Genomic DNA, 12,329 nt, shown 5'->3' on the forward strand with positions numbered 1-12,329 from the left:
ATAATTTATGCATAGAGAATGAATATGGTGCTGTATGTTCACCTCGCTTCAAAGTGCTTTGCGTGCTTTTTCGACCCTGAAAAAAACCTGGGGACTTTATTGACCGCTTCGACGTGTGAAATGCGGTGTGTGAAACAACGGTGTGTGAAATGCACGTGAATGATATGTCTCAGTATTGTTTCTTTTTCCAGTAAGCAAAGCTAACAGCTCATTAAAAAAAACACTTCTAATAATTTACAACATTTATTATGGATGGAAACATCGTCACTTGCATGTAGAAGTCATAAATATATAAAGGGGGTCCCAATTAACTATAACGCACCAAGATTTTAAAAAAGCAATCCATTACTCGAATATAACCTTACGCATATTGTTTCCAGTACAGTGAAGTATCTGCCAGTAATATTTTCGTTATTGAAATTTAATTATATTATTGTAATTAATTATCCAACTCAAGGCGCACTATCATAATTATGAAAGTGTCAGTGAGGCATTTGTAGGCACAGCCAAGGGACATCTAACTGCGGTATCTTCTGGGACGCACTAATTGCGTACTAATTTATTCAGACTTATAAAGAAACCCTGCGAAATATGGCGACTACCACGTGACTTCGCTCGCAACCGCATCGTAAGGCAGCGTCCTCGAACAGGTTCCTTTAGAGTTAGCAAGAACGAAATGAAGGAAATAAAGAAAAAAATCACCGTCCAAGCACTCCGTACAGATGGTTAACCAGCGAAGCTGAAACGTGTCTACTCGGTGTTTATCACTGGGTTAATCTCGACGGTTCATTAAAGGATGGCTTGGTAGGCTGCCGGATCCTCGGTGCGCAATTGCTGCTTGAACTCCGCTGCACGAGCCTGTTCTTGTGCACGAGCTGCAGCATCAGGACGGCGTAGACGAGTTCGTTCCCGGTTCTGGTCGCGGCGTTGCTGATCGATAGCTGCCTGCTCCTCAGGAGTATGTACAACACGTGGCCTACCCATTTCGGAGCTGGAGAGAAACTGCTGCGCGCCCACTCGGCTGCGACGGAGAGCAACGACCTCACTACTGCGCAGCCAATCGCCTGCCTCTCTTTCACTTTTTTTTTCGTGCATTCGCATGGAGTTGCGCCGGAGGAGTTTTCGTTGTACAGGCGACAGCCGGACGGACGGACGAATCGGCTTGCCATATACAGCTTCGCTGTAAAACATTGTGATCAAGGTAGTGCCTTATCTGCCTCGCCTCGGCCAATGTAACACGTCGCGTTTGGTGTTAGTTGGAAACAAACTGTGACAACTGTTGTCTTAGCGTAGATAAAGTGCATGGATGGTTCTTTTTTTTTTTGCCACAAAACCTATCACCAGAAAAGCGAATTGACAACGTCAATGCAAATGTTTAAAGGTGCGTTTTGTTTCGTCCCAGTCGCCATGTCTTTCTCTAATGAGAGAAAACGATCCTTGCCTTGGGAGCTGCAAATGACAAGAAGAGGAAGGCCGCAAATATATGTGAGTCATGGAAGTGTGGCGGTAGACCAAACGCGTCGACTATCATCAGAAATGATGACAACCTAAGACAAACCGGCAGCTTCAAGAAACAGCGCCGGAGGACTCTATCTGAGTCCTAGCCTACGCACGGATGTTCTAGAATTTACGGCCTCAAATCTCACGCTAGCGTGCGAAACGCGGCCGCCCAGGTACCAATTTCCGAGTGATCAGTTTGGAGGATTCTAAACGACGGCCTTTCAACCGTACCACCTTAACCAGCACCAATGCTTGGAAGATAGGGACCTGTAGAACTGTCTAAATTTCTTGACTTGGGTCCTCACAAAAGCCGATGAGTCACCGGACTTTTTGAGCAACATCACGGGCACAGATGAAGCCAATTTTCGTAGAAACGCCTGGATAAATTTACATAATGTACACTATTGGAGGGACTCCAATCTGCACTGGGTAAAGGGCAATCGGTACCAGTACCTGTGGTCACTCAATTTGGTGTGTGGAACTTACGACGGTGCTATAATCAGTCCCATTTCTTCGATCATTCACTGACTGGACAGCGTTATGTGGACGAAATCCTTGAAGGAGCGGTGGATGAGTTTCGCAGTGAAGTCCCGCTGTCACATCTTCCACTCGTGTGGCATCAGCAAGATGGAGGACCAGCACACAGCAGCAGCCTAACACGAAACTGGCTGGATGCGACTTTTCATGCGCAATAGATTGGAAGGCACGGGGCACACTGGCCAAAATTGCATGGTTAATGGTTTAACGTTTCGGCCATGGCACGGCTTTCGTCAGAATAAAGGGTTTTTATTCATACAAAGGCCGTGCCACGGCCGAAACGTTGAACCATTAAACCATTAAACATGCAATTTCCGTAAGTGTGCCCCTTCGTTTCTTCAACTACCTACGCACCGGACCTACAGAACATTTCCTTGAATTACATATATATATATATATATATATATATATATATATATATATATATATATATATATATATATATATATATATATATATATATATATATATATATACATACATACATACATACATACATACATACATACATACATACATACATACATGGGGTTTGGAAAGCTGGTCGGGCCCCAGCCCCCTCCCCGACCCACCCCCCCTCGAAATCATAAAAACTTTCCGCCTATGTCTGCAGTCTTTCTTCTTAGATTTAGGTGCACGTTAAAGAAACCCAGGTGGTCGAAATTTCCGGAGTCCCCCACTACGGCGTGCCTCATAATCAGAAAGTCGTTTTGGCACGTAAAACCCCATAATTAATCTTTTTTTATTTTCTTTCTTCGAACCACACGAGACTGGAATATCCTTCCAAACGAAGTAGCACTCATTCACGAAATTCCCGCGCTTCAAAACTGCTATTTTGGGGCAGCAGATTCATCTATATAATAAACACTATTGCCATCGATTTACCCGCCGTGGTTGCTCAGTGGCTATGGTGTTGGGCTGCTGAGCACGAGGTCGCGGGATTGAATCCCGGCCACGGCGGCCGCATTTCGATGGGGGCGAAATGCGAAAACACCCGTGTACTTAGATATAGGTGCACGTTAAAGAACCCCAGGTGGTCGAAATTTCCGGAGTCCTCTACTACGGCGTGCCTCATAATCAGAAAGTGGTTTGGGCACGTAAAACCCCATAATTTAATTTAATTGCCATCGATTTTGCTGTTTTTTTTTCCGCCCCACATGTTAAGTCCCATCGATGGGTTCCTTGAAGTAATAAGAAATGTATGAATAACAATAATCCCGAAAACACGGAAACACATTCGGAGACGTCCGCGCACAGTGAAAAATTATGCCAATGGGTGCACTATAACTGTTTCTGCGGTATTTCTTCCTTGGCGCTCTTCTAAAATCGAAGAACTACTCTTTGGACCATGAGGTTTCAGTACGTGGCTGGCCCTAAGAAAATTATTCGACCTGAAGATTTCCACAAGCCTGAATGTGAGCTGCCGCTGCCACTGTGTATACGGCTGTTCAGAAGAAAAAAAAATAAAGCTCGACTGGAGTTTTCAAAGTACCTTCTCGTTGTAGAAATCGTTGTACTCATTGGGTTTGACATCCCAAAAAACTCACGGGCTATGGGAAACGGCACAGTGGGATCCCCGGATTGATTTCCACTCGGGGAGTTTGACATGCGGCTAAATGTATGTAGACGAGCGGTTTTACACTCAACCCAACCCCCATCGGAATAAGACCGCCAAGAATGGAACCCGCAACCCTGAGCTCAGCAGCGGGACGCCGCAACCACTGAGCCACCGCGGCAGGCGCTCGTTGCACTGAAATAAGGCTCAGCTGCACGATGCTCGCTCGCGCAAGGCCACCGGTATTATAGCAAATTTTCCGGAAACGTGAAAACGGCAATACATTTACTGGAATGCGACTATCATCGGCTGTGTCCTCAATCTGAACGGGAAGCCTGGAATTCGTACATGCGAAAAGAAAAAAAATGAAAAAAATTATGCAGATCCCATGCAGTGTGGGAATCGATGTAAGCGAAGCTTTCCGTGCTGGATGCTTTGATTGACGATAATTAGCGGTGATGTTGATGGCTAAAGCTTAATTTCTTCAACGTTTAGTCTAACACGAGAGCTGTGAGTTGATGTTAAACGTTACCTTGCGTGCGCCACGGATGTTTGTCCGCGTAGTACACAGCGAACATAGGGAGAGGTGTTTTCCTGAGGCGTTGCTGTGCGCCGTATTTCATAACCTCCGAGAGGGTCGAGCATAGTCATTTACTCACATGGCACATACCATTGTGGCAGAAGTATTAAACTTGAATTGGATTATGGGGCTATACGTGCCAAAACCACAATCGGTTTGTGAGGCACGTCGCAGTGGCGGACTCCAGGTTAATTTTGATACCGTGATGTTCTTTAACATGTCCCAATATCTAAGTGTCCATGCGCTTTCTACTTCGCCCCCGTCGAAATGCGGCTGCCAAGGTTGGGATCAAATACATGGCCTCTAGCAATGCCATAGCTGCAAAGCTACCTCGGCGGACACAGAAGTGTTGATTTGACGGTCGACCGCTTCCGTAGTATCGCCTGGACCCTGCGGTGCGCTTTAAGTAATGCGGCTCTGCTTCGGCACACCCTGCGTAGTTTGTCCGCTTCACATATTTGCATGGTGTTTATTTTTCAAAAATACCAACAACGTACTGTACCTTACTTTGAACTTCAGCTTATCCAGTTTCCCCACAACCGCTGTCGTGTAGTAGTAGGGTTTCCTTGCCTTCTCAGGTCACCTTCCCCCCTCCCTTGTATGGGAGCTGCTTTTTCCCCTCCCTCTTTCTACAGTTGTACTATAATAGGCCCCCTTTAGACTGGCACCTTAGTTGAAAGGGGAGCGTTGCAGTGTCTGCAATGCTTTGGAGGGGAGTCACGGATAATTACAGCTGTGAAGAGGCTAATGTGGCGACGGCCAGGGAGCTCCAGAGGGCATTGTGCACATTCCACGTGGTGGGGTGAAAACAAGTTTCTCCAGCCGCCTTTCGTCGGCCTCGCTCCTGTCATGTTTAGACACGCTCTGAACCACCCCCCAACGCGGTGTGCCGGACAGCAGCGGCAGTGGGAAAGTCGACGGAAGAGGCAAAGAAAGCTTCGCTTTAATAAAGAACAAGCTGCATCGTGTCTTGCAGCATACCTACAAGCCTATAACGTACTTGTTCATTCAGCGCAGTGTGCAAGTGGTTAAATATTTCGGGCATCCAGACGAAACGTGACTGTCTAGACGGAGGAGAAGTGCGAGAGAACAAAGACATGCTCGCGGCGACGGAAGGCTCGCATCCCGCGGGGATCACGTGTACGCCGCCGGATGCCCGTCACACGATGCCGTGCCATCCAACACCCCGGGTGCTTCGAAAAAAAATAGGCGCAGAGCGCGGGAAACTTCAGTTCCACGCTTCGCGGTCAACAATGGTATTCCACTATGCATCGTTGACTGCCTTCCCAGAACACGCGCTTCCCAGAATTTTGGCGTCACTGCATGGATATGTTTTAGCTATTCAACGATTGGTTCCATTGGCGGAAATCTGGTAGGGCAGAGAGAGGGAACGAACGATACAGGGAGCCCAAGCTCAAGTTTTGTCACTCGACGAGAGCGCCACTGCCTCGCCGAACGGGCGAACCGCGAATGCAAGTGACACTTACTGGACGGACGCCACACTCGCACGCACTCGAGTACAATGGCGCAATCGCAGCTGTTGTCTCTGTTCTCGCGATGGATGAAGCCGGTAGACGAGTTTGGACCAGGCCTGGAGGTCAGTATTCATTTGTTTTCAACTACCACAGCGGCGCTGAAAAGAAATGCGAGAGAGCGCATAATAGCCCGCAAGGGTATACGTTTGGACACCATTCAAATTGTGTGGGAAAGGGTGTGTGTCGGTAAACACGGGTCAGCATTGCAGTGAGCAGTTACTACCAGCAGACGATCGCTGGATCGAGTCAAGTAGACATATCTTCTTGTGTCCTAAGTGTATGCCATTTTTTCTTTAACTATCATCATTCGCTCTGATCAGATAATACGAGAAGCGTGATCGTATGGATTGAACACGATGTCTCGATAGCGCGACATCTTTTGTGTAGCATCGCCAGCTATCACCGGTCCATCAATCTGTCTTGACACTTTCATGACGTTTTCTGCGACATAGTCATCCTCATGAATTATCTTTTTGTGTTACTCCCACCCCTTGTGTATTGTCCTAAGTATGGTGCCCTTAAGGAAATAAATTGAAGCATAGCTTACAGTTCTGCTATTAGTGATGGCGTTTAAGCGCATACTCAATTCGCCTGCTTGGGAAACAAACAGTATACAAGGCTTGAGCTGTCAATATTTCATCAACTCGTAATGCGCATTGCTGCGAATGCTGAGCAGATTCTTCATTCGACGTGGATGCGCGTGAGCTTCAGAAGCTTGACAAACGCATCTTCCCGACTAGGATACAAGTAGTAGCCGGAAACGGGGCTTATTGCACCACGCTCTCAACCGTTTGGGCATTCCTCAAGTTATTGTGATAGCAATTGTATGGACACTACAGACCCATTTCTTCCGCCCGCGTCGGCGTGAAGTTCCATATAAGGTCCCAGGGTGATATATCGTCCCCGCTCACCGTATTACTGTATGTGCGAGTGAAAGCGTGCTAGTGTGGAGGGGAAGGCGAGTAGGGGCGTTCTATTCGGGCTGCTGCTGCGTATGGCGTGGTCGCGTGGGCTCTATATTAAAAGCAATCTGCGATGTGGGACTGAGTGCTGACAGCTTCGTGTGTGCGGTGTTTTCGTCACTTAGTTCGCGTTGAAGTGAGAGGCAACACGAAGGTGAGTTCGCTCGCTGCTGCTTCCACGTATCCTCACTCCAGCATTTTGACAGCGAGTTTCCGCGGTAATCGAATGAGATGGGTTCAGGTTTGCTTGTGCGCGCGTGGCGCCATGTTTGCAAATTTAGTTAGTAAGCGAATGTTTACAAGTTTAGAGGGCCGATAAAACTACCACTCTTACTTCGTATAGCTGCCTCCTAATTTGCTATCGCAGTCGACGCTTCGCCTTTCTGGCGAAACTGCCATTTCCTTTTTTGCACACCTATGCCATTCATATTATTGCATGGTTTTTCTTGCAGTCATATTTCAGCTTCTCTTGCGATAGAACAGTTAACTTTTATCATTTCTTGAATACCATTAATCCATTTCCGGAACCCCCAGTTGAGTTTCCCTCCACAACGAAATATTTTAGCCATGGCGGCAAGAACAAAATAAAAGAAAAGTGGAGGCATCTCCACGTGCTGTTCTCTACTGCTCCAGAACAGGACGTAGTGACCCTGCCAGCGCACTTTGTGGGATTGTACTGCATGCAGCAGCATGTGTGCACCTTCCTCCCATGTGCCACCGCATCGCCTCGTCGTAAATTTAAACTCCTTTCTTATCCTTAATATTCACGTCTCCACATTCACATTGTTCAAGTGCTTCTTTGCAAAATTCCACACCCTGCAAGGGCAGCTTGTTTATTGCTGAGTTTCCAGTGATACACATGCCTGCGAAGGCGTGACCCCTGTATGGCAATATGAAGGAAACAACTGGACCATTCGGCCCATAGCCTCCGAGATCGAGTGGCGCTCGATAGACACCGTAGGCCACCATATCTTGGAATCAATGTCAGGCCTTTAGTTACGTAAAAATTTTCTTGGTGGCGCGAACTCTAACACGAAAGATGGGCCAGAGACGGGAGTTGGCGACGACGTACTTTGCACAGGGAGTCAGTGAAAATTTTTTCCTAATCTCACAGGGTTTGTCCTGTGATCGCGGCGCGATCGTAGCAACTGAAAAACTGCACTCCTGGACCCCACCCGTGGCATTTTCAAGGAAACTATTTCTTGAAGTGCGGAGGAACAAAGCGCAGGCGCTGAAACTGCTGAAACCTTGAGTGGTGCCGTAACACACTCTCTGCAAGCGGAGGAAGCCGTTTCCATGCCTCACGCTGCGGTTTCCCGTCGGAAAAGTTAGCGCTCATCATGAGGCACAAATATGCAGCTCTTAACGTGACTTGGCACCGCCAAGTTAAAATGTGGGAGCGCATATTCATGTGCTCGGCCTGGCTGGATCATTGGGCTGAAGAGCCAGCTTTGATATCGACGTGAGTCTTGTTCAATGTGTCGCGCCATATTCATGGAATGCTCATGTCCTATCGGGCGGCGTCATCATTTTTTTATTTTATTGATTTTCTGCAAACAATCAGCTGCCCCTCCTCCTGGCCACCGCTGTTTCTCCGTAGTGCTGCGCCAAGTTTATCTTCGCGCGAGGAATTTCGCCTGTGCAGGAAGGCTGACTAGGAGGTGTCGCAGAGGGCCCGTCACGCACACGAAAACACATGTGCCCACCTACCAGCCTCAGAAACTTCAATGGACAGGCAACGACGCGCTAGATTCACGTGCAAAACACGCCATGCGGGTTAGTTTTTACGGAATTTTGAAAATCGTCCGTTGTTGTAAGGAATGGGTGCCGTGCACACTCCCCGTAGTAGGGTGCCTCGATTGCTCGCACGCGCATCCAGGTACCCTAGCTTCCCGCAAAAAAATTAAATCGCGGGCTTTTACGCGCCAGAGCCACGATCTAATTAATAGGCAGCCGTAATGAGGGACTCCGGAATAATTTGGACCACCTGGGGTTTTATGCTGCTCACGGTAAAACGTCTGCAGTTTCACATCCGGGCCATGACTATCTTTCTTCATTTCTTTTTTCTCTTTTCTTTCTTTCGTTCTTATTCTTTCTTTTTTTTGCAGTCACATTGCTTTATTCTGTTGGTCTGTGGTAGTTCTATGCCGGCCGTTGCGGCCACATCTCGATTGTGGCGAAATGCAAAAACATTCGTGTACTTAGGTTTAGGTGCACGTTAAAGAACTCCAAATGGTCAAAATTAATCTGGAGTCCCCCACATATACGGCGTGCGTTATATTAAGATCGGGACTTTGCTACGTAAAACGAGAGAATTTAATTTATTGTACCATTCTTTCTGTAAAAAAAAAAAAGAAAACACCCTATACACTTCGAGTTTCAATTTCACAACAAGAAATCACTACTGGTAGCAGTAATGTGGCTCTGTTCTGTTTGTTATGTGGATGAAAGTTGGGGGTTAACTTGGCGTTAATATATACACTCACGATCAAAAGTTTAGTGATCACAGCACCAGGAAAAAAAAATGTTAATGTATTCAAGCGGTGCTCCGCGGCCTGGAATTGGTTTAATGTATGGTATTGATCAAACGCGCGCGCGTACACGTGCGCTCTTGATTTCAGCCGGAATGCCCAGGCTGCGAAAAAAAAAAAGGAAATTGCGGCACCTTTGTTTGGCACCCAAACTATTGATCGCGACTGTTCAAATTACATATATTCTGTATTTCAGCTATCCTGGAAACAACTAGTTAGTTTTGTGTATATGTTTTGTTACGCTGGAGTGCAACGACGTTGGTTTCTCAACGAATACAATAACTTTGGGACCGTTTCTTTGTGAGATGCCATCCTTTCGGGAAATGCAGCAGGGTGACCTTTGCCACCACTAAGAATATTTTTTTAAAAGCTGCTATTATAATTCGCCGACCAGGCACATCTGCACCATCAGGAAGTGTCTCGTTTCTTTGGGAGTTCAGTGCGACGGATGCAGTTTTCGTCAGAAGGAAATGCTTAGTTTTAACTTTCCAAAGCTTCCACGGCCCTCGCGGTGGCCTCGTATATTGCCCTGAAATACCTTTTGCTACGTTCACGTTCGGCTAAAGTCTTCGTCACAGAACAACGAATCAAAGCGCGTGCAGAAAATACACTGCCCCAACAACTGACCATCACACACTGACTGCTGAAGCCAAATAACGCCATTCCACAGCATAGGAGGTAGTGTACTCACATGGCTTATACTCGCAAAAACGAGCATTCAGTTGTGTCGCTACGCGTGTCCAGGTACGCTGTTTCAACGTGGAGACTTCGGCGCAGAGAAGGAGCAAATGACGTCCTAGGGCGTTCAATGGCAGGCTCTGCAGAAACACGCCCCTTGCTTTGCTGACGTCCCTGTGTCGCAAATTGAGCTGGACAGGCCGCACTGTAGTCTGCGCAAGTGCAAGATTTTCGGAGATGGCGACCGATGCAGACGCCGTCATGGCACTGAACGTAACGCATACCTGCATGTTTACCAAACAGTGTGTAGGTTTCCCATATCGTCAATGTCAAGTGCTTGCTTATGCAGAGCGGCGCGCAACCAGTTGTTCGTTGCAGCGCATTACACCGGCGTTGAAATTCGACTGGTCTAGCGAGAGCACCGAAAGAACAGAGACTGACCGTATGGAGATGCTGGCCTGTTGCTTGAAAAGATCACTGAACCCAAACATCACGTGTGCTGCGCCAGGTGCCCGCTGCTAGCGCCATGCACTCAACGCAGTGCGTACACGCTATTCAACACCGCAGCAGTGTCTGGAAAACAAACGCGCGCCCGACACGGGAGACCCTGTGCAAGGCGACGCTTGAAGCGAGCATTCGGGCCTTGAGAATTGACTGACACACTCACACACGAAAAATAAAATTAATTGAAGAGATGGCCGATAATCTTTTTTGCTTTTATTGGCGTGAAATTTTACTGAATATTGAACAGAATAAGTAATATAATTAAACAAAGGAACTTTATCGGTACAGTTCCTTCGCGGCTAAGGTTGATTATGAGGATCGCTTGGTATTGGTTTTGTATAAATATGTTATGTGTCTCCATATTCGTAACGTTATAGTAAATGTGAGACCCAACACGTCATGGCCGCATTCTTTTCTCTGCACAAATATAATTTGGCAAGTAAAGCAATTACGCGAAACAGCAGTGGTGCGACGGAAAGAAGAGCGCTTCAAGACGGGACAGAAGGGAGCAAGCACACACACACTGTGATCCATTTTACGCAAACGAAATATATATTGTACAGAGTTATTATCAAGTATAAGAACCCGTGTCAATTTCACCCTGCCCGCCGTGGTTGCTTAGTGGCTATGGTGTTGGGCTGCTAAACACGAGGACGTAGGGTCGAATTCCCGCCGCGGCGGCCGCGCTTCGATGGGGGCGAAATGCGAAAACACCCGTGTACTTATATTTAGGCGCACCTTAAGAATACATGTGGTCTAAATTATTCCGAAGTCTCCCCCTATGGCGTGCCTCGTAATCAAATTGTGGTTCTGGCACCTAAAACTCTGTAATCTAATTTTCTTTAATTCCACCTCCGCGAGAAAAGAAAAAAAAACCCACAGCGCCATCCCCAGCTGCCATAAGAGTGCCCAGTAATTTTTACTAACGTTTACGCGCTGTGGTGGCTGCAGCACCCAATAAGTGAGTGACAAAAGTACGGGAAGTGCGTTGTTCGGTGCACCGCTGCTCGATTTAATGCTTTTTTTCTTCTTTTCCTTCTGGTCGCTGCGCTTTTACTAGAGGTTGTGGATCGCTGCGACTACAATCTGTGGCGCTCTCAACTTTCCCGTGTTTCCTAGGCGGTATTTCGCAGCACACAAGCCTGTTCAGGTGTATGGGCCACGCAGTGCCGAGGTTGCCACTCGATGTTAACTGCTAAACTAAAACAAACAAAAAGAGTCCTGAATGACAATGGCGTGTGTAACGTTTCGTCACGGAAACGTCCGAAGATTGTTCAAGCGCTTAGGTCTTCATTTCACCCCATAAAGAAGAAGCTCCGGTGAAATAAAAAAAAAATTATATAAACAAGTCATCGCTAGTGGAGTCACGCCAAGACGAGTCTTTGTGTTTATCCCTGCGCAACTTAATAAATAATGCATCAAGCAAAACCAATGGGGCCCCGGCCACCACCAATGGCCCCAGTGCTTGGCATCGCAGTGCGCACGACATTTTCGAGTTTCGCATACAGCTGCAAGTCTAGTCATGGACTGAAGTATAAAATGAACACTGGAACCTATAGCTGCTGTCGGCATTTGCCCGCCGTTTAAATTCATTAACCAATCTTGTGTCGTGTACCTCACACAACGATGTTTTCTGATTACGCCACTGGAAATGGAAAGCATCACTATAGTCGCTGTTATTTTGTACGGGACAAGCAGAACGCTATCGCAGACGCGGTTGAGAAATATGAAATGCTGCTGTTACGTAATCAACATGCTTTGGCGACTCTCGTCACCAACGCCGCCCTACTTTCCGGTTTAGTTGCGGGATCACTTACTCCTCGTGCAGTCATAGCTTACACCATCTTTCTTTCTTTAAATTGATTTAGGTAGCTCCAAGGCAGTAATGCGGCTAATTTAAGAGACACCATAATAGGGAGCTCCAAATTAACGTGCACACGCATCTTT

At 47.0% G+C, this 12,329-nt stretch overlaps 1 protein-coding gene across 2 annotated transcripts in view; it reads left to right on the top strand.

Moving 5' to 3' along the window:
- The first annotated feature begins 5,679 nt into the window (after nt 1-5,679).
- The window catches only part of Lamtor3 (Late endosomal/lysosomal adaptor, MAPK and MTOR activator 3), a 119,703-nt gene continuing 113,053 nt past the window's right edge, over nt 5,680-12,329 (top strand). For both annotated transcript variants that reach the window (XM_055062904.1, XM_050194795.1), the window contains exon 1: nt 5,680-5,769. In XM_055062904.1, coding sequence (XP_054918879.1) covers nt 5,695-5,769 — 75 coding nt within the window. In that variant the 5' untranslated portion in view covers nt 5,680-5,694. The remainder of the gene's footprint in view (nt 5,770-12,329) is intronic.

This window comes from Dermacentor andersoni, chromosome 1, assembly GCF_023375885.2.
Source record: "Dermacentor andersoni chromosome 1, qqDerAnde1_hic_scaffold, whole genome shotgun sequence".
NCBI lineage: Eukaryota > Metazoa > Arthropoda > Arachnida > Ixodida > Ixodidae > Dermacentor > Dermacentor andersoni.